Source organism: Humulus lupulus, chromosome X (genome assembly GCF_963169125.1).
Source record: "Humulus lupulus chromosome X, drHumLupu1.1, whole genome shotgun sequence".
NCBI classification, from domain to species: Eukaryota; Viridiplantae; Streptophyta; class Magnoliopsida; order Rosales; family Cannabaceae; genus Humulus; species Humulus lupulus.
Window position 1 is genome coordinate 152,495,559 of NC_084802.1, and position 23,751 is coordinate 152,519,309.

Here is a 23,751-nt window from a genome sequence, read left to right on the forward strand (position 1 = left end):
ATGAAATTGGCTGGGCATATTGGGCAGCAACCGGTCACCGTCCTCATAGACAGCGGAGCTACACACAACTTTATTTCGATGGATATCGTTAAGACGACGAGCTTGCCCATTACAGCCACTACATGCTACGGCGTCCTTTTGGGGACAGAGGGTAAGGTGCGTATGGAAGGACTTTGCCATCAAGTGGAGTTGGATTTAGGTGCTCTACGAGTACTCACCGACATTTTACCGTTAGAGCTTGGGGGTGCTGATGTGATTCTTGGAATCAAGTGGTTGGAGACTTTGGGTAATATGCAAAAGAATTGGTGCACACTGGTTATGAAATTTGAAGTGGGAGGACAGTGGGTAACATTGCAAGGTGACCCGAGTTTGTGCAAGTCTCAAATATCCCTTAAGGCCATGATTCATACGGCGCAACACAAGGGTCAAGGTTTATGGGTGGAATTGGGCACTCTATCAGCTGAGTTGGAGGCCAAGGAGGAGACGAAAACACCACAAGTCACTTCCTTATTGCAGCGATTTGATGGGGTTGGCCCTATTAGTGTGCGTCCTTACTGATATGCACAGGTTCAGAAGGACGATATCGAGCGATTGGTGGCAGAAATGTTACAAGCGGGAATTATTCAGCCGAGCACTAGCCCATTCTCTAGCCCAGTTCTCTTAGTCAAGAAAAAAGATGGCAGCTGGCGTTTTTGCGTAGATTATCGGGCTTTGAATCGGGAGACTATCGCGGACAAGTTTCCCATTCCAGTGATTGATGAGTTACATGGGGCAGTGGTGTTCTCAAAGTTGGACCTCAAGTCTGGTTATCATCAAATCCGAGTGGGCGCTAGGGATGTTGAGAAGACTGCGTTTCGGACACATGAGGGGCATTATGAGTTCTTAGTAATGCCCTTCGGCCTTACCAACGCACCAGCCATATTCCAAACTTTGATGAATGAGGTTTTTCGTGACTTTTTGCGCAAGTTTGTATTGGTCTTCTTCGATGATATACTTGTCTATAATCCCACGTTGGAGGCACATTTACAGCATTTAGAGATGGTTTTGACAAGGCTGCAGCAACACCACTTATTTGCTAACAGGAAGACGTGCTTGTTTGCACAAACCCAGCTGGAGTATTTAGGCCATATTATTTCTGCTGAGGGGGTTTCAACGGATCCCAACAAGCTGGCTGCAATGACAGAGTGGCCCGTTCCCAAATCCTTGAGAGAGTTGAGAGGATTTTTGGGCTTAACAAGGTACTACATGAAGTTTGTCAAGGGTTATGGACAAATTGCGAGACCACTCACTGATCAACTGAAGAAAGATGCGTTTGGTTGGTCACCTACAGCGCAAGAAGCATTTGAGAACTTGAAGCGGGCTATGTGTTCAGTACCGGTCTTGGCATTACCGGACTTTTCCGCCTTATTTGTGTTGGAGACTGACGAGTCAGGATCGGGGTTAGGGGCTGTATTGATGCAAAACCAGCGCCCTATCGCTTATTACAATCAAGTACTATCGTCTAGAGCCCGCACCAAGTCCGTGTATGAGAGAGAGCTTATGGCAATTGTGCTCGCGGTTCAAAAGTGGCGTCCTTATTTGTTGGGAAGGAAGTTTCTGGTCCGCACAGACCAACAGAGTTTGAAATACTTGTTAGAACAACGGTTGGTGGCATCGGAACACCAGAAATGGCTCACAAAGTTATTAGGCTATGATTTTGAAATACAATATCGACCCGGATTGGAGAATAAGGCAGCTGATGCACTTTCTCGTATGTATCAGGATATTTCGCTCGCTGCCCTTTCTGCTCCTTCAGTCTTGTCGGTCACGAATATTCAAGCCCATGTGGCAGCTGACCCTTTACTGTCCAAGGTGATTCAAGATGTGCAGCAGGGTCACGACAAAGGGTATTCTGTAGTACAGGGATGTTTGAAGTATAAAGGCAGGCTAGTGATACCAGCCTCTTCGCCATTCATTCCCCTTCTCTTGCACAGTAGGAGGGTATTCGGGGGAGTTTAAGACATTTCAGCGGCTAGCTATCAACTTATATTGGGTTGGGATGCGGAAGGATGTTCAGAAATTTGTCGCGGAATGTGTAATTTGCCAGCAGCACAAGTATCTTGCGCAGTACCCGCAGGACTTCTACAACCTCTCCCTATTCCCGAACAGGTGTGGGAAGATATTTCTATGGATTTTATGGAGGGGTTGCCACTTTCTAATGGGTTTGATTCCATCTTAGTGGTGGTAGATCGCTTGAGTAAGTATGGGCATTTTATTCCACTTAGGCACCCCTACTCGGCAGTCACGGTGGCCACGATATTTGTACGCGATATCGTCAAGCTCCATGGTGTGCCCCGTTCCATAGTATCCGACCGTGATAAGATTTTCCTAAGTTTATTTTGGAAACCAAGGTACTGTTTTGAAGCATAGCACAACATATCATCCACAATCCGATGGGCGAATTAAGGTAGTTAATCGCTGCCTCGAGACGTACCTTCGTTGTTTTGTGAGTTCAAAGACCCAAACAATGGGCACATTGGTTGCCTTGGGCTAAGTTTTGGTACAATACTTCGTACCATACAGCTGCTGGAATGATCCCTTTCCGGGCTGTGCATAATCGAGATCCCCCACCGTTAGTCAATTTTGAGTATAACCGCACTGCTGTTTCAACAGTAGAACAACAACTTTATGCTCGGGATGAGGTGTTAAAATTGCTCAAGTTGAACTTACACCGTGCCCAACAAAAAATGAAGTCCCAAGCGGATAAGAAACGTCGAGATGTACAGTTTGCAGTCGGGGATTTGGTCTATGTTAAGCTTCGGCCCTATAGACAGAAATCTTTGGCTAAGCGCAGAAACGAGAAGCTAGCTCTCAGATTTTTTTGGCCCATTTCCCATCTTAGTTCATGTGGGTACTGCAGCGTATCGACTTCAGCTACCACAAAATGTAGCGATTCATCCCGTCTTTCATGTTTCGTTGTTGCGGGCAGCGTTGGGCCCTAATCAGCAGGCTTCAAGCTTACCATCGGGGTTGACTGCAGACATGGAATGGTGCCTTGAGCCTGAACGCGTGTTGGATGTGCGTCTGGGGACACACAAGGTGCAGCCTCGGGCGTTAATTCAGTGGACAGATCTCCCACCATTTGAAGCAACATGGGAGGATTTCAGCAGAATCCAAGACCAATTTCCTCAATTCCACCTTGAGGACAAGGTGAGATTTTGGGCAGGGGATATTGATAGGCCTCCCATCACCTATGTGTATACAAGAAGGGGAAATAAGAATGCCAAGTCATTAGGGGAGAGTTAGTGGGGGTAGTGATGGGTGTGCTGAGTTGTCTAGCTGAGTAGGCTGTTTAGTGAGAGGTTTATTAGCTAAGGAAGATTCATTTTATGGGTGTGAAGAATTTGAGTGGAAGTGTAGTCCTTGGGAGAGAGGCAGGCTCTCGAATACCTGACCATTTCGTTCAATACAAACGAACTTCATTTTTTCTTCCATTCATTCTTTCATTACTATCTGTTATTGTTTCTGTGATCTAACCTGAATTAGCAGTAAGGCTCTATCAGATTTTCATTCGAAATAGACACTAGAATTGAAAACAGAATCTAAATTGGAATGGTGACCACAACTGGATTTGTGAACTTGTTTACTTTAAGGAGAATCCTTGAGAATATAGAGCCCATCATGCATTTCAGCACTGCCAATCATCTTCTCCGAGCCCTCAACTTGAAATTCACAAAGATTTGGATAGAATTTAGTGACACAATTCAGATCTTGAGTAAGTTTGCTTATTGAAAGAAGATTGAAATTTAGTTTAGGGACAAATAGAACATATGAAAGGAGAAGCTCATCTGATAATGTTACAAAGCTAGTCCCTATCAATTTTGAGAGAGAACCATCAGCAATTCTGACAATATGGGATTCAACACATGGTTTGAAGGTGCTAAAGACTTGTAAGTCACCCGTCATATGGTCAGAAGCCCCTGAATCAACAATCCAAGTACTTTTGTTGGAGGTTGCAGTTAATGTGTGGGACGTAGAACCTCGATGATACATTATGCTGACATTTGCCTCTGTTGAAGATGGATTTGGCTGCTGCATACACTACCCAAGAGATGTTGGAGTTGCATCGATTTTGTCCTTTGAGAAGTGATTGACTTCCAAATCTTGAAAATGGATGACTTTATGAGAGGAATTGGTGACAAGAGCAGCTGATTAAGGAGTGGATTTGGCTGATTGGAGAAGTTGAGGAACAGCCATTGATTTGAGAAGCTGATATGTTTGAGATTGAGTTTTAGATGAGAAGTGGGCTATAATAGCCATTGATAAGAACTTTAGAGTGAAAAAAATAATAATTGGATTGGAATAAGTGTACGAGGGATTAGAACTAAAATATATTATTCAGTAAAGAGAGGTTAGGGCTAAAAAAAATCTTGGATTGAATTTTTTTGTGATGAAATCGTGAGAGCACCAGGGAAATGCAGCAAGGAGTGACGAGGAGGATGTCGCCGAAAAAAGCTCACCATCGGGGTGGTGCACGCGCCTACACGCTCCACGCGCGTGGGAGATGGGTCGAAGATAGAGGCGGCGCGTGACGCTCACGCGCGGCTCTGCTGGGTGCCGAACTTCAGGGTTATGCTGGCCGAAGGTGCAGGAAGCTTCCTGTGGAGGAGGTGAGAGTAGAAGATTGCCCTAAAATAATTTTCTAAGGTTGAGCTCAAGAGTGCAAAACCCTAATTTTTTTTTACTGAAAAGAGGGCAGAAAAAATTGGAAAATACTTTTAATCTAATCTTATTGATGAATAGTATGGTCTATATATAGGCTGAATACAAAGAGATAGACAATATATAAGGAAAAAATACAACCTAAACTTAACTGTCAATTACAACCTAAAATTAGTTGTACAAAATGTATTTTCAATGATATTTCTACAAGTAAAAGGAAAAGGAGTGGTTAAGGGTAGTTCTAACCCCCACGACCACTGAGCTTCTTGCTGGTGATGGTTGTACTCCCCCTAAAGCGATGTGGGAGTGAAGGAATATCCTCGAAAAATGTGACATCACATGAGATAAAAGATTTTTTGGTGAGGGGACAATAACACCGATAGCCTTTTTGGGTAGGAGAGTAACCCAAAAACATTATCTTAACGGCTCTAGGATCAAATTTACTCTGATGGTGGGAGTGAACATGTACAAAAGCAGTGCAACCAAACACTTTTGATAGAGTATTTGTAGAGATGTGTTGATATAGAGATTGAAAAACAAAATATGGTGTTTTGAACTGAAGGGGTCGACTAGGAAGGCGATTAATGAGATAAGCAAGGATAGCGTACCCCCAAAGATATTTAGGGACATGAATAGTGAACATAAGAGCACGAGCTAGTTGCAAGAGATGGCGATTTTTGAGTTCAGCAACTCCATTTTGTTGCGGAGTATCGACGCACGAGTTTTGATGTACAATCTCATTTTGGAGAAGATAGGGACTGAGAGTGGTATTGAAATATTCAGTACTATTGTTGGTACGAAACGAAGTATTCTTATAGACATTTGGTACTGTGTTTGGATCATACGATGAAAGTTCCTAAAAACATGACATGTATCAGACGTATTTTTAAGAAGATAGACCCAAGTGATACGTGTATGATCATCGATGAATGAGACAAACCATCGCTTTCCATGAGAAGTATTGACCTTGGAAGGTCCCCATATATCACTATGAATGAGAGAGAATGGATTGGAAGGTGTATACATTTTTTAAGGGAACGAACCACGTGTGTGCTTGGCAAATTGACAAATATCACAATGGAAATCAGCAACAATTTTATTGACAAAAAAGGATGGAAATAAATGTTTTAAATATAAAAAAACTTGGATGCCCAAGTCGACAATGTCATAACATAATTGTTTTTGAGTCCGTATTTGAAACAGAGTTTGAAACAAATGATGAACAAGAATTAGAAATAGAACTTGAACCCAAACGTAGCAGAGAAGATGATTCTTTTATTGGATGTTGTCTTTCAAAGAAATAAAGTCCTTCACGAATCCTAGCACTGCCAATCATCCTCTCCGATGATAGATCCTGAAATTAACAAGAATTGGACACAAATTTAGCAAAGCAGTGATTATCTGTGGTTAATTTGTGGACAGAGATTAAATTGCATTGCAAAGAAAGAACATTAAGTACTGATTTAAGAATGAGATCAACAGATAATTTAATAGTGCCAATTCCAACAATAGAAGAACGAGTTTCATTTGCAATTGTGACACTAGATTTAGTGGAACAAGGACAATAAGTATCAAATAAATGTGGTCAACCTGACATGTAATCAGTGGTGCCGGAATCGATGATCCGCGGTGTTCAGGAAGTGGAAGAAAAATTACTAGAGTGTGCAACTGAGGCACTATGAGTCTCAGGACCGAAACTGGGTTTCATGGATGATTGACTCAGAAGAGTGTATAAGTGGGCAAGCTCTTCCTTACTGAACAAAGGGGTAGCAACACTATTCTGATCAGTGCTACTCTCAGTCTGAGTTGGGTAGGCCTTTCTCTCATTTTGGAGCCGTGGAGTCTAGTTAGATGGTTTACCATAGATTACCGAACAAGTGGATCGAGTATGACAATGACATTGGCAGTGATCACACCTAGGTCTGTCACCCTTACGATTAGGTCGAGGGTCGGGAGTGGATCTGCCATGTGGTGGGGGGCCGAATTTTGAAACAAGAGCCAAACTTTCAATGGGCTGCAGTTCAGGAGTAGTGAGCATGACACGTCGACGTGCTTCGTCACGTCTAACCTCAGAGAATGCTTCTTCAATGTTAGGAAATGGGGAACAACCCACCAAACGTCCTCTGACTTCATCAAGATTAATGTTTAACCTAGTAAGAAATTCAGAAACTTGTTTTTTCTCTAACTACAACCGCTGGATCTTAGTGCAATCAGTGGTGTGGTATCCAGATACAAATCGAGTTCCTGCCACAAGTCTTGCAAGTCGAAAAAATATTGGGTAACAGTTTGATTACCTTGCTTGATTTCTTTGAGTTTGGTACGGATTTCGAAAATCTGAGAAGCGTTACCGAGATCAGAATACATTTTTCGGGCAGCATCCCACACCTCCTTAGCAGTCTTAAAGAATAATTATTTGCAACTGATTTTTTAGTCCACTGAATTAATTAGCCATACAAGAACAATAGAATTTTCAGCTTGCCATACCTTATATGTAGAATCATTTGAAGGAGGTGCAGGGAGATCACCAGTAATGTATCCTAGTTTCCCACGGCCACAGATGACTAGTTTGACAAATTGGGCCCACTACAAATAATTTTTGTCATCAAGTTTATGAGCTGTAATATTTAGGGAACCAATAGTTTGGCCCACTGTCCAGGCTATAGAGAGAGCTCATAGACCTACTCGACTGAGTTTGGGCTGAGTTGGAGTTAGGGTTAATTTCAGTGGGCTGGGTTTGCGCTGAGTGAGGCCCAAAAGTTTGAGAGGTAACATCTTCACTATCAGACATCTTCGTAAGATTAGGACTGGCGGCTGGGAGTCCGAGTTTCTGAGATGTGCGACAGAGAGGATTGGCCAAGGGCTCCCGAGAGCTGTCAAGGGCTGTGTGACAAGAGAAGATGTCGAACTGGAGCGACGAAGTCGAACTGGACGTCTACTCCGGACTGGATGTCGCCTCACTGCCGAGAGAAGGATACCTAGAGTCGAGAGCCACCTGACTGCCGACGAGTATGCCTGGAGCCGAGAGACGGACCCTTGGAGCCGAGAGATGCAACTGGGAAAGCAAGGTGCAGAGGGGACTGAAGGAGCCTTAAAGCTCTGATACCATGTGAAAATGGTGAGAAATAATCACCCTTTTTCTGTATTTGATTTTCTGACACTAATTTACAACCTAGGGCTAGTATTATATAGGCTATACACGTATCACAGCTTTGATTACAAAATAATAAACAATCCCTATAAATTAGGGAACTAATAGATGAAATCTTTAGGATTTGATTTTCCTAACTATCAACAGCTGGTAAAGAGTCTATATATTTATCCTCTTCTATTACTCTTTATGATGTCCTTCATGTCCCAAATTTATCGTGTAATTTGCTCTTTGTCAGTAAAGTCACTCGAGATCAGCAATGTTGTCTCTTTCTCACCACTCTGTATACTTTTCAGCATATGTTCTTGGGGAAGACGATTGGGAGTGCAAAGGCATGTAGTGGGTTGTATTACATTGATATGTTTCCTCCTGCTCAAGTAAATAAAAATTTTGTTTCTAGTTGTATTGTTTCTCGTAATAATGATATTAAGTAGTGGCATTAGGCCACCCTAGTTTTTCCTATTTAAAATCTCTCTTTCCTAAGTTGTTTCAAAATAAAAAATTTGAGCTCCTTTAAATGTGACATTTGTCAGTTTGCTAAACATACACGTGATATATGGAGAACATCTAGAATAACCAATACCACAAATACTAGATGGTTTATCACTTTCATTGATGACCACACACGTGTTAGCTGGGTTTTTTCTTAAACAGAAATCTGATGATGCCATGACATTTAGAAACTTCCATTCTATAATAAAAAATCAATTCAATGCTAATCTTCAAGTATTGCACACAGATGATGGCACTAAATATTTTAATCCCTTCTTGGGTGGTTATCTTCTATCTCATGGCATCATTCATAAGAGTTCATGTGTAGGCACACCTCAGCAAAATGGGATTGTTGAACGCAAAATTACACCTGATGGAGTTTGCTAGGGCCTTAATGTTTACCACATCTATCCCTAAGCATTTTTGGGTGAGGCTATCCTTACCGCTGTCTACCTCATCAATCGAATGCCCTCTCGAGTGTTTAACTTTCACATCTCCACTCTCTATCCTTCTTAAAACATATCTACATACTCATCTTGTTTCTAATCTCCCCCTAAAAATGTTTTGTTGTACTTCTTATGTCCATGTTCCAGGTCCAAACCGATCCAAATTTGATCCATGTGCTAATAGGTGTGTTTTTTTGGGCTAATTTTCTACCAAAAAGGGGTATAAATGTTTCTACTCGACGTATGAATGTGTCCTTAGACGACACATTCAATGAAGAACAACCTTTTTATCCCAACATTTCACTTCAGAGAGGGGACAGTGAGTGAAGTTTCTAGTTGGGATACTTGCCTCCCTAAAGCTATCCCAGAAATTGATCAAACTATTCACATCAATCCCTCGTGTCCTTCTCTATCTGACATAGGAACATTTGAGCAACAATCTCAGCCCCAAACAAAAGAACTTTTAGTTTACTCCCGGCGACCAAAGGACCTGATAGACTCAACCTGTCAAAATAACACTCACAGATGCAAGTAATAGAAACAAGATAGAAATCTGGGCAGCTTTTCATTGAACTACAGGAATTTGAAGCCTGTGTCTCTCCAAATACAAAGCCTTACTCAAATCATCGATACCCCTACTGTCTCACCTTCTCTCTCTTATTTCCCTACTGCCCGATACACCCATGCATTCCCTACACTTGCCCGTAGGCTACACAATTTACTTAACCACTTTTAAAGACTAATTCCCTATACTGCCCTCGGCTGACTTGGCAGCCAGTCCACTCTTTCCCTTCCTTCTAGCATACACAAAAGTAAGTGGTGGCCTATCAATACCCCCTACCCAAAGACTAACCTTGTCCCCAAAGTTAAAATCTGGAAATTGATGTTGTATAGCTAGGAAATCTTCCCACGTTGCTTCAAATGCCGGCAGGTTGGTCCATTTGATCAAGGCCTGTGGGGGTGTCTTATGTGTGCCTGGGCGCACATCCATGACTGCCTCGGGTGTTAAGGTCCATTCCCAATCCGCTGCCACCTCTGGCCGTAAGTTGGATGCCTGCTGTCGTGGTCCCAACGAAGGTCGAAGGAGTGAAACATGAAAAACTGGGTGTACGGCGGAGTCTGGGGGCAGTTGAAGACGGTACGCAGCCTGGCCAATTCGTGCCAATACTGGAAAAGGACCAAAGTAACGAGGTGCCAGCTTCTCATTGCGACATTTAGCCACCGATCGCTGCCTATATGGGCGTAGTTTCACATAAACCAAGTCCCCACCCTCGTACTAAATCTCTCTTCTTTTTCGGTCAGCTTGGGACTTCATTTTTTGTTGGGCCCTGTGAAGGTTCAGTTTGAGTAACTCTAATACTTCATCCCGACTCTTCAATCTTTCCTCCACCGCTGAAACCATAGTGCTTCCGTGTTCAAATCTCACCACCGGGGGCGGCTCTCGATGATGTAGAGCTAGGAAAGGGGTCATTCCTGCGGATGAATGGTACGACGTGTTGTACCAGAATTCTGCCCATGGAAGCCACGTTACCCATTGCTTGGGTTTAGTGCCAACAAAGCATCGCAAAGAAGTTTCTAGGCATCTATTGACCACTTCCGTTTGGCCATCGGTCTCGGGGTGGTAAGATGTACTATGCTTGAGTTGAGTCCCTTCGAGGCAAAATAACTCCTTCCAAAACAAGCTGAGAAAAATTTTGTCTCTATCTGAGATTATAGACCTCGGTATCCCATGTAAACGCACCACTTCCCCCACAAAGACAGTAGCAACTGTGGTGGCCGTGAACGGGTGACGTAGTGGTATAAAGTGGCTGTATTTGGTCAATCTGTCAACCACAACAAATATTTTATCGAAGCCATTGGACAGCGGTAACCCCTCGATGAAATCCATAGAAATGTCCTCCCAAACCTGCTCCAGTATAGGCAGTGGCTGCATTAAACCCGCTGGAGATTGGGCTAGATATTTACTTTGCTGGCAGATAGCGCATTCTGCGACATATTTCTGCACATCTTTTCGCATACCCGGCCAATATAAGTCCCTTGCAATCCGCTGAAAGGTCTTGAATACCCCGGAGTGCCCTCCTATGCAGCTGTCGTGGTATTCCTGCAAGATAATAGGGATAAAGGGCGAGGATGAGGGAATGACCAAGCGTCCCTTGAATTTCAAACACCCCTGCACCATTGAATAGCCGCCTGTGTCCTACCCGTGGCTGATAGCCTGTATTATCTTAGCTAAACTCGGATCGGTCTGCACGTGAGCCTGTAAATCGGGCATGGAGATCAATGTTGGTACCGATAGGACAGCCAATGACACCACTTGATGAATTCTGGACAGAGCATCAGCTGCCTTGTTTTCCAGACCAGGTTTGTATACTATCTCAAAATCATATCCCAAGAGTTTCGTTAGCCACTTTTGATGTTCGGATGCAACTAATCTTTGTTCCAGCAAGTATTTCAGACTTCGTTGGTCGGTTCGAACCATAAATTTGCGTCCCAACAAGTAAGGACGCCATTTATGGATAGCGAGCACAATTGCCATCAATTCTCGCTCATAGACCGACTTAGTACGGGCTCTAGGAGATAAAACTTGACTATAGAAAGCTATAGGTCGCTGATTCTGCATAAGTACCGCTCCAAAGCCGCTGCCTGAAGCATCCGCCTCCAATATAAAGGGAATAGAGAAGTTAGGCAGCGCTAAAACGGGCACAGAACACATTGCGTTCTTCAAGTGAGTAAAAGTCGTTTGAGCTTCGTCTGTCCACCCAAAAGCATCTTTTCGAAGCTGGTCGGTTAGTGGTCATGCCATCTGCCCACACCCTTTCACAAACTTACGGTAATACCCCGTAAGACCCAAAAAACCCCTCAATTCGCGCAAGGTCCTCAGAATAGGCCACTCGGTCATGGCCTGAATCTTGTTTGGGTCTGCCGAAACCCCGTCTTCAGATACAATGTGACCCAAATACTCTAGCTGGCTTTGCGCGAATAAGCATTTCTTGTGATTAGCGTACAATCAATGATGCTGTAATCTCTCCAAAACCATGTTCAAGTGACGTTCATGGTCATCCAAAGTGGCACTGTATACTAAAATATCATCAAAGAACACCAGAACAAACTTCCTCAAAAAGTCGCAAAATACCTCATTCATCAATGCTTGAAAGGTGGCGGGAGCGTTTGTAAGGCCAAAGGGCATGACAAGAAACTCGTAGTGGCCCTCATGTGTTCTAAAAGCTGTCTTCTCCACATCTTTGGCAGCCACCCGAATTTGGTGATAACCAGACTTTAGATCCAACTTTGAAAACAATTTTGCACCATGGAGCTCATCCAATAACTCATCGATGACCGGTATTGGAAACTTATCTGCCACTGTAGCTCGATTAAGGGCTCTATAATCCACACAAAATCGCCAACTCCCGTCCTTTTTCTTGACTAGCAAGACCGAGCTGGAAAATGGGCTGGTACTTGGCCTCACGATACCCGCCTACAACATCTCCGTCATCAACCGCTCAATCTCATCTTTCTGGGCTTGAGCATATCGGTAGGGACATACACTAATCGGGCCATGCCCTTCTTGTAATGAGATGGTATGCTCGCGTGCTCAAGGTGGTGGCAGCCCTTGCGGCATATCGAATACAGCCTTGAAACTGTCGAGAATCTTCCCCACCGATGGTGGAATTGGGTTGTCCTTCATTTCGTCTTCTGTTGTGATTGCACCCAACTCAACCCAAAAGCCTTCACCCTCTTGTTGTACCGTGTATATCATTGCCTTGAGAGAGATTTGCGATTTGCACAAACTGGGGTCTCCTTGCAGCGAAACCCATGAACCGCCCACCTCAAACATCATAAGCATAGTGCGCCAGTTGACCTGCATATTGCCCAAAGTTTCCAGCCACTTAATGCCTAGAATCACATCAGCCTCGCCTAGTTCTAGTGGTATGAAATCTGTGACCACCTGAATAGACCCTAAATCCAACTGCATCGAGCTGCAAACCCCATCCGTGCGCACCTTTCCACCCGTGCCCAATAACACCCCGTAACATAATGTTGCTGTAATGGGGATGTTCGCTGCCTTCACTGTGTCCGTCGAAATGAAGTTATGCGTTGCACCGCTGTCAATAAGGACCATAACTTGATGCTGCCCAATTTGGCCTGCCAACTTCATTGTGTTAACGGAAGTGATACCCACCAAGGAGTTCAATGACAGTGTGGCCAAAGTTTCATCGGTAACCATGTCTTCCATCGATTCAGGCGTCTGTGGAGGAGATTCAGCCGGTGTGCTGCCTTCTTCATCATCTAAAACCAGAATCATTTGCAAGGACTTCAATTCACATTAATGTTCACAATGCCATTTCTTCTCACACTTCAAACAAACACCCCGAGCTTTGCGATCTTGGTACTCAGCCTCGGATATCCTTCGAACCTGCGTGTTTCTTGCTGCCAGAACCGTGTTGGTGGCCACCGGAGTTGGGGCCGGGGCTGACGAGGACAATGAAGCTCCACTGTACGGCGGCAGCAGCGGTCTGGGTGTCCAGGCAGAGATGGATGACCTTGCTGGAAAAAGAGGGCTGAGATGTTGCTTGAGAGTGGCAGCCCGATGGTTAGGGTTTGGGCCGCCCAGTAGCTGGTGCCCTTCTTCAATCCACTGGGCCATATCCATGACTTGGGCCAGGCCCAAGGGTTTCAGAATATGGATGGCTCCTCTAATTTCATCCTTCAGCCCTTTTACAAAGTTACCCTCTAGAATGTGTTCTGGGGTATCGGGTACCCGAGAAGCCAAGGCCTCCCATCTTAGCCGATATTCCTTGACTGTGGACTCTTGCCGGACTGAAAGGAACTCCTCGGACAGAGACCCAACTGATTGAGCTCGGAACTGCGCCAGTAGCAGGGTTTTGAGAGTCGCCCATGATGTTATCCTCCTTCTTTGGTTTTCCCATTGAAACCAAGTCAGTGCATCTCCTTCTAAGCCGATTATGGCTGTTTCCAACATGTGAGCTTCACTCAATCTGGATAATAAAAAATACTTCTCAGCCCGGTAAACCCATCCCTCTGGGTTCTCCCCCGAAAATAAGGGCAATTCCATCCTCGGAGGACGGAAGTCACGGCCAAACACTAAGTCGGCAGTCGTCTGGTGAAACTGCGTAGCCGGCGGAACCTGCTCCGATCGAACCTCTAGCGAGCCCGCGGGTTGGCTACCCCTCATCGTCTCTCCGTCGAAAGCTCGGCGAGCCTAGTCAGCGCTCACAGCTGACGATTCTCCAATGTCTCTCGGCCCTGACTGATGCAATTGTGCCGCTATCAGCTGCAAAGCCTTCTCAATTGCAGGTAAGCGAGCTACATCGTCTTTCAGCGAGCCCAAATCCAGTTTCATCGCACTCATTTTCGACTGAACTTCCTGTTGAAGTACTGAAAACCTGCCTTTTAACCCTTCGACTACTGCTTCCAGCTTCTTTGCCATGGAGGATCGAAATGGCTTTGATACCAATTGATAGACTCAACCTGTCAAAATAACACTCACAGATGCAAGTAATAGAAACAAGATAGAAATTTGAGCAGCTTTCCATTGAACTACAGGAATTTGAAGCCTGTGTCTCTCCAAATACAAAGCCTTACTCAAATCATCGATACCCCTATTATCTCACCTTCTCTCTCTTATTTCCCTACTGCCCGATACACCCATGCATTCCCTACACCTGCCCGTAGGCTACACAATTTACTTAGCCACTTTTAAAGACTAATTCCCTATACTGCCCTCGGCTGACTTGGCAGCCAGTCCACTCTTTCCCTTCCTTCTAGCATACACAAAAGTAAGTGGTGGCCTATCAAGACCATCAGGTAATATAGCCAACTACTGCTCTAACATCTCATTAGTCAGATCCACAACCTGTTCCTAATGTAAGTGATCCTTCTCTCAATCCCATCTTTCCTAATGATATTCCTAATGTTGAGCCTTCTAGTATGGTGGAACTCGAGTCTGAGTTACCTATTGCCAAGAGGAAGAGAGAGCGAAGTTGTACTCTACATCCAATGTCCCGATATGTCTGCTATAGTAGACTAACTCCAAAATATAAAACTTTCCTAGCATAAGTCGAGCAAGTGGTAGTTCCTAAGGACATAACTGAGGCTCTCTCACAAAAAGAATGGAAGAAAGCATTCTACGAGGAAATTGGGGCCCTGGAAACCAACACAACGTGGACAATGGTCAATCGACCTAGAGATAAACATGCGTTTGGATATAAGTGGGTATTTACAGTTAAACACAAGGCTGGTGGAATGATAGACCGATACAAAGCGAGAATAGTTGCAAAAAGATTCACCTAAACATATGGAGTGGACTACAACGAGACGTTTGCACCCATTGCCAAGTTTAACACAGTCAGGGTTATGCTATCCGTTACTACAAATCTCACTTGGCCCCTACAACAACTAGACATCAAAAATGTCTTCCTCAATGAGCATTTGGAAGAGGAAGTTTTCATGAGAATCCCTCTAGGGTTCAAGGAAAGATATGGAAAAGAGAATGTCTGTCATCTCAAAAAACCTCTTTACGGCTTAAAACAATCTTCATGGGCATGGTTTGAAAGATTAAATCAGGTGGTAAAACAGTATGGGTATAAACAGATTCAATTGGATCACACCTTGTTCTTCAAACACTCAAAAGAGGGTAAGGTAACTATAATCATTGTCTGTATTGATGACATGATACCACCGGTGATGATTATGGAGAGCAAGAAAGACTTAAGACTTGTTATCCTAAGAATTCGAGGTAAAAGATATTGGACCAATGAAGTATTTTCCAGGAATGGAGGTTGCAAGAACAAAACAAGGAATTGTTGTGTCTCAAAAGAAATATGTCCTAGATCTACTCAAGAAAACAGGAATGAGTGGTTGTACAACTGACAACACCAGTTGAACATAAATGCAAGTAAAGACCAACATAAGGAAAGCAAGGGAATGTATCAACGGTTAATAGGAAAATTGATCTACCTATCCCACACAAAACCTGATATTGCATTTGTTGTAAGCTTGGTTAACCAATACATGCACAATCCATTCGAAGAACACTTGGAAGCTGTGTACATAATTTTACGCTATCTGAAGAAAACACAAGGAAATTGATTACTTTTCAAAAAGAATGAGGAAAAAAGTGTTGAGGCCTTTACAGATGCAGATTGGGTAGGGTCAGTTGAAGATAGAAGATCAACAACTGGATATTGTACTAAAGTATGGGGGAACTTGGTTACTTGGAGGAGTAATAAGCAACTAGTGGTAGCCCGAAGTAATGCTAAAGCAGACCTCAGAGCTCTTGCTCAAGGAGTATGCAAATTAATTTGGATCAAACGCATACTTGAAGAATTATTACTTCAAAGGACCGAGCCTTTAAAGTTGTACAACGACAGCAAGTCAGCAATCAACATAGCACAAAACCCAATCCATCACGATAGAACCAAGCATGTTGAAGTGGATAGACACTTCTGATAGGGTAATCCTGCCATTTCAGTAACACAGAGCAAGAGAAGTAGAAGAATAATGGATGAAAATCAATGAACAAATGCACATGTTTATTCAATCATCAGATATGTATCCAAGACAGATAATGAGACCTGGTGGTGGTTATACCGGGGCTGGAAGTTACAGCCAGGGCTTGAGTTCTTCATCTGCCCCTCAGAATTTCCAACAAATGTTTACAGATGTGCAATTAAGATTGCAGAGGCAAGAGGAAGAGATTAGGTGTTTGAAGCAATAGCAGAATCTGTCGGGGAGCACCTCTTCCTTTGCTATGCCAGGAGTGGCACCAGTTTTGTCTCAGCCTAGGGTTGAGAGCAGATGGGAATTTCTCTGTGGAAGATTCCAGGAAAATTACCCTCCAGATTTTTTAGGGAGGCCTAAATCCATTCAGAGCTGAGTAATAAATGGGCATGATCAATTCCATCCTCGATAGTATGGGGCTGGTGGGTTACAATAGGGTCATCTGTGCTACATATGTACTGCAGGATGATGCCCGGACGTGGTGGGAAGTAGTATTCCAGACACGAGACACAGTTGTGATGGATTGGAAAGACTTTAGGCAGCTGTTCAATGAAAGGTATTACTGTGATGCGGCCCAAACTGCTAAGATGAATGATTTTATGAACCTGGTTCAAGGCAATGCAACAGTAACCGAGTATGTTAGCAGATTTGATGGGTTGACCAAGTTTGATTTTGATATGATACCCACAGATGTGGCTCGGAAGGAAAAGTTTATCCAAGGATTGAGTTCCAGGATAGCTCAGGGCGTTAAAGTTGCCCCAGTGCATGAAACCTCCACCTACGCTCAGGTGGTGGGAGGGCACTTGCTGTTGAGAGCATAAGAAATGAGAAGAAGAATGCCAAAGAGCACGGAGCTCAGGCAGTGACACCTCTATTTATTGGAGCAAGCAAGAAAAAGAGCTAGATGACTTATCCAAAATGCACCCAGTGTAAGAGACATCATCTGGATGCCGAGCAAAGGCATGTTACTTATGTGGAATGGTTGGGTATTTCATGAAGGATTGCCCAAGACGAGGAGCAGATGAGCAAAAAGGGATGGACAGCTCGACTCCAACTCGAGTGTTTATTCCGAAGCAGTCAGAGACTGAAATTGAGACTGAGGTTGGTTCCTCAAGGGTGGCAAGTCAGCTTTCTAGTTTTGATTTTTGTATTGTGTTGACTAGTTTGGTACCATGCTATTTCCTTGCTAGTTGCATATATAGAGGCATAAATAAGATATGCAAATTGCATGGGGTGTTGTGATGGGAATGTGATACTGTATTGGTGATTTTAAGAGATGGATTAGATTATGATGGAAATGACTCATTAGTTGTTTTGATAAAGTTAGTTATAACAGACTTCAGTATGATCATGGATATGGATTGGTTAACCAAGTGTGGGGGCAATGCTAGATCGTAAGGAAAGGATAGTGACTCTTGGGTTTGAGAGTGGGAAACCCTTGTGGTAGCTGGCACTGTGCATGGATTTGGTACGCTTATGACATCTGTATTTAGAGCTAGAGATCTATTGCAGGAGGATGCATAGAACTCCTAGCTAGTGTGGTGGATACCACTTAGGTCGTGCCAGTAGGATCAGGACAGATTGGATTAGTTTGTGAGTTCTGGATGTATTTCCAGGTGATTTGCCAGGGTTACTTTTACACAATAAGATAAATGGCGATTGGATTGTTGCCAAGGATGGAATCGGGTTTAGGGCACTGTATTGAACGGCTTCAGTAAAGTTGTAAGACCTAAAGGCTCAGTTATTGAGTAAGATGTTATTCTCCAAGGTAGATCTTTGATCTAGTTATTACCAGCTATAGATCGAGGATAAGGATATGCAGAAGACTACTTTTTATATTAGAAAAAGGCACTGGTATCAAAACCTTGTAACCCGACCAACCCGCCCAATGCTCAGCCTTACTATTAATTCCAAAGCCTTTTCCACTGCTGGCATCTAAGAAATTCCCTCCTTCAATGAACTGATATCGGACTTCATGGCGGCAAGCTCCAACTGAACACCCAGCTGCAGAATGGAAAACCACCCCTCCAAAGCATCGACAACCGCCTCCGATTTCTTAGCCATGGATGATCAATAGGTTTTGATACCAATTGATAGGGTAACCCTGCAAATTCAGTAACACAGAGCAAGAGAAATGGAAGAATAATGAATGAAAATCAATGAACAAATGCACTAACAGGATTTTGAGAGCCTGTATCTATCCAATTACAGTTTACTCAAACATTCCACACCTTTCTCACCACTCTCTTGACTTCCTTTATTGCTAGCTCTCGGTGGTACATCTTACACTCATTGCACCCCAACTTAGACTACCCCAACCCTTACAACAAACTTACTCTTCCCTTACATTCTTGTTGCACTCTTACTTCCAACTGCCCCTTACAACAAACTTACTCTTCCCTTACATTCTTGTTGTACTCTTACTTCCAACTGCTGACTGAGAAGCCACCTCACCACTCCCCTTCTTAAGTGCATGCACATAAGTAAGAGGAGGCCTGTCAACTTCATTAAAGAAAAAATGGATGAAAATGAACTGTGTTGTATATATTCCTAGCAAGCAACAACAAGTTGACTTATCGACTATAGGGTTATTAACAGAAAATTTCAACGAGTTAGTTTGCAAGTTGGGGATGTGGAATCTCTATGCACTAACTTGAGGGAGGGTGTAGAAAATATTGTATATTAAACATTTAGTCAGTATCTTTCCAATAAGAAAACCAAGTTGAATTATTAGAAAATTACTATAATTAGATTATATAGTTTTAGGCTAATTGATTACCCTAGAATATCTCTAATTACTCTACAATATTTGGTATTAAATACCAGATTTGTTTATACATGTACAATGCCTATTTAAAGGCCTTAGACTCTATCAATAGAGATTATCAATGGCTAATTTTCCACATAAGATATTGCGCAATATTATAAGTTCTACTAAACAGGAGACTAAAGTCTAATACCATCATAGACTGTCCAAGCTCTGGGAAATAGAGCATGGTATGTACACTTCTCTGCATCCAAATTCCAATCCCATGATCCAATGCCAGAAGTTTTGAATTCTCTGGAGTCAATTTAGTTGAATAGATTATTTCAAAATTTTCAAGTATAAATCAAGTTCTACACACCAAATGACTCACTTGGCCACCTCTGGGCTCTTAGGACATAATACAGTTGAGTATCTTTCACCACTGGGCCGTTTAACAAAAACCTGTGAAGCAAGGGAATTCGAATGGTCAGTTTATATTAAAACATTTGGATAAAATAAAATTACCTCCTAAAAAAATACGTTACATGTCAGTAGGACTTTAAATTAATCCTTTCTCCAGACATGTGGTGAATCAAAAAATGCTCATCTAAAATCACAGTGCCCAGCAATTCTGTCATCTGATAACTCTATATGCTTAAAACTTCGGAAGGCTATATTTGAAGCAATGAAGAAAAACTCACTGAAAACTGATTTGCTAGAACTGGGACATCCTCATATTTTGTGGGAAATAGTTGAAAACGCTGAAACTCCCCTCTGTAACTTCTTCCAATGCTTCCTGCACTAAAGTTCATGATTCCAGCTATAGAATAGTTCATAGAATGAACTTCAAATCAAAGTTTTGCCATGCTTTGACTACTATGTGAAAAATGTATTTGGTTTTCCTTGTGAGAATCATCATTACTATTATGTTTCATTAAATAATCTCAGTTTCTTGTGAAAACCATCATCAGCTGAAGTTCTCCAACATGTAATGTTATTGGACAAGTACTATCCTTAGAGTTGATTTAACAGAATTAGTAGAATTTCAACTACATATATGTCATCTATATACCTATTTGTGATTACAAATCAGCAGCAACATTAAGTTGTTTGCTTGGGGGAATGAGTACCTACCCAATACCACCTAACGGAACACCGTGGTTACTTGTAATATGGCGCTTCTTGAACATATCAAACATTGATATCTGAAATTTGATAGGAACAGGGGATTGTGAAGAAAAATAGAGCTGAATGTATTATTCTGAAATTTGAAGTGAGATGATTACTTTTCCTTCTGCCGCTTCTCGTTTAACAAGTATCCACATCCGAATACCAAGTGGAGCCTTCAGAGTTCAGAAAATTACACAAAGCATAGAAACTAGTTACAAAATAGGACAATAATCTAAGAAAAGAGATTGCTGGTCTCAAGTAGTTAATTTATATCGAAGTATGAACTTCCTCATCCTTTCCTAGAAAAGTCATGAAAAGTTACATATACATTTTTCCTTTACCATCTGAACTGTCTCACTGAAATTGACAGAGAACTCTGAAGGGACTTTTTCAATACTGTTTAATTTCCGCTGCCAAGTCAGGACAGCAGGTTTCCCAGGATTAACCTAATATTAATGAACACAAAAAGAACAAAGTTAGTAAAGGACTACAGTACAAATACTTAAATTTCACTCAACAAAACAAAAACACTCTTTATAGGTAATACTACTAGACAATCAGTTAAACAAAATAAGAAGATGAACACAGTTTTCAATTTGAATACAGAGATATATAGTCATATATACATAAGAAGATTAGATATTAGCTTACCTTGTGTGAAGGAAACTCGTTTTCACCCTCTTCTTCATAGCCATTGTCCATCTTCCTAAAGAATCATAGATAAAGCAATGATTTACACAAAATCATTCTAAAAGCAAACTATCTCCATACTAGAAGAAACATTGTAGAGGAAAAAAATTGATCTTTTCAATATAGATGCTTGCATTGTCGATTTTATAGCATTATAAACAAATCAAACTCCCATTTAAGGAAAAAATAATAATTAAACAGGTGGTAGCATTATTGGACACTAGACAATTTGATTTCCCCTTTTTTCCCCTCTTTCTTTGCCATAAAACAACCAAAATAAACATGCCATTCAAATCTTTCTGATTAATCAATCTTATTCAAAGAAACAACCCATTCCCAGATTAAATCAAAGCATACTTTTTTTATTATTAATTGGAGCTTATTACTTTGAAGCTGATTTCTGTCAAAACGTTAGATGCCAAATCTAACATAACTGAAAAGATTGAAGCTGAAACTGAATAATTTATAGGAAAGAGAAACAACAAAAAAAAAACTATTACCTCAAAAAAAATGAATCTATCAATTTGAGCAGGGAACCCAACCAAGTTTATATAAAAACGAGGCCAACTAAGAGAAAAGTAGAGATAACATATGTACATGTATATTTATAAGTAAGTGAATAATGGTTTTAAATATACAAAATATATATATATATACATATAAAAATATATATTGGGAAGTGGGAGACGGCCAAAGGGAGTGGGTGGGAAGCTGGAACTTAAAAACTGGAGGTGGGGCGTACATGAGCTTCGGTTTGTTAGATATTTTATAAAGGGATTTCTTCAATTTTACTCTCTTGTTTTTTTATTTAGGTTAAAAGTAAAGAAAAAACATTATTCAATCATCGAATTTTTGGAGAACAACTACTACTAGCTTCGGCTTGCCTAGAACTAGACGTCTTCACGTCTTAACGTGACATATTCATCGTTTTATATTCTGTCTTCTCACTGGGACATTTTTATTAAAAAAAAAAAAGAGAAATAATAATACAAACAAATATTGATGGGAAATTTGAGGAAAAAATTTTTAACATGCCATCATATAAATTCTTCTACTAATGTGCCCCGTCTCATATTTTAGTTAAAAATCTCACATTTAACACTTCACATATTTTTCTCTATTTCTCCTCCATCGCTCATAGACATTTTCACAGCAACCCAACTTCAAATAGTCGAATATATCGAAATGAGCTACAATATTTAATCTGCTTGAATCTGAAAGTTTCATTTCATATGAAGAAATTGTCATTTTTGGCGTTTTTGAAGAAAAAAAATCATGGATGAGTATCATCTCATTCTATCTACTTGTGAATATAAAATGTCATGGTTAGATATTAGATTCGAACTGTTCTAGTGTTAAGTATGGTATTTTTTCTGCATTTTTTTATATGTTCTTTGTATATGGAAGATCTGGAAATCGGTGGATTGCCAATCAAAATCGATGGTAAATCAACACTAAATCGATGGCATTTCGATGGTATATTGATGCCCTACCGATGTCCCATCGATGTTATTTCGATGCTAAGGCGAACATATAATTTAGATGTTATTTTCGATATAATATCGGTGGTATATCGATGTTGAACCACATCAACATAAATGGCATCGATAAAGCATCAAAATAGAATCGTGTACAGATGGCGACCATCAACATCGATTATGCATCGAAATGTCATCGATGTTGTACTGCAATACGGATAGCGTTACATAGGCATCTATTGTTCATCGATGTTGCATCAATTCATCATCAATCATACTTTATTTTTATAATTTTCTTATGCTTATTTTTTGTAAATGTGTATGTTGACGCGGTTTTTCGCCAACAGTATATTACGTAATTAGCTGGAATAAATTAGTGATTAAGGATAAATCGTAATAAGGATAATAACACTTAAGGGTGGTCGGAATGAAATATTAAGAACACTAGTTCCTTTTTACGTGGTTCGGAGGCTAAAATCCCCCTAGTCCACGAGTCGATATTATTACTGTATCTCCCTCTATATTTTGGCAGAGTATTTGCATAACAGAGAAAAGACCCAACCCCCTCTCTTATCCAAGGTCTTGGTATTTATAGAAGAGCCATCCCAAGATAGGTGTTGGGGTCAACACGTGAATACAAATCCTTTTTGTGACCTGTCTTGCACAAATGATGAATATTGCAATATATATTAAGGTATGGTCTAATCATTAGGTAAAACTGATCATGGGTCGTCTGGCATAATCGGATATGTGATGTCTGATCATGCACGTTTATGTTACGTGTTCGAGAATTCAGGGATAAATGGACATGTGATGTCTAATCACGCACGTTTATATATAACGTATCCAAGTTTATAAAGGCTCTTGGAAATGGCAGATCTTCAGCGTACCCCGACCTAGACATAACGCCAGCTCGCGTCTAGGATGTTGTGCTTTACCTGCGTCTCCAGCTCTTGTCCTAGTACTCCGTATTCATCAACTCGCGTTATTTTCCCGGGGAGTCTCAATGCCTTTGCAGAGGATATATCAATACGTGGATGATCTAATATTGTCCTTGGTTAGCCAGTTGTACTCGAGCTGTCTAAAAGACCCAGGCTAAATATCAGGGTGTACATTTGCCCCCCAAGTCCCTGCCCGTGTCTTATGACGTCATCCTCTAACTAACACGGTGGGGACTTTTAAACTTCTGTTGTGATTATCCATGTTTGCTCATTACTTGAGTACTGGACACGTGGAATGCCGCGATTGGCGTATGTTCGGGTTTCAAGGTTTGCATTAATGGTCTAGACACCTCTTTGCCGCCGTTTCATCTTTCGAAACACCACCCTCAGATCGTGCACTAGTTTGATCGGACGGTCC

The 23,751-nt window shown here is 41.7% G+C and overlaps 1 protein-coding gene across 3 annotated transcripts in view; it reads right to left on the bottom strand.

The window, feature by feature from the left end:
* Nucleotides 1-21,719, bottom strand: part of LOC133803511 (uncharacterized) — a 37,508-nt gene extending 15,789 nt beyond the window's left edge. For 2 of the 3 annotated variants that reach the window (XM_062241578.1, XM_062241577.1), the window contains exons 1-8: nt 21,415-21,719; nt 20,876-20,930; nt 20,566-20,670; nt 20,341-20,397; nt 20,189-20,259; nt 19,756-19,855; nt 19,446-19,516; nt 19,269-19,369 (exon numbers count right to left, since the gene is read on the bottom strand). In XM_062241578.1, the coding sequence (XP_062097562.1) occupies nt 19,269-19,369; nt 19,446-19,516; nt 19,756-19,855; nt 20,189-20,259; nt 20,341-20,397; nt 20,566-20,670; nt 20,876-20,926 (556 nt within the window). In that variant the 5' untranslated portion in view covers nt 20,927-20,930; nt 21,415-21,719. Of the gene's footprint in view, nt 1-19,268; nt 19,370-19,445; nt 19,517-19,755; nt 19,856-20,188; nt 20,260-20,340; nt 20,398-20,552; nt 20,671-20,875; nt 20,931-21,414 lie in introns of those variants that run through there. The other variant, XM_062241579.1, reaches the window with a different exon arrangement.
* Between the last annotated feature and the right edge of the window lie 2,032 nt (nt 21,720-23,751).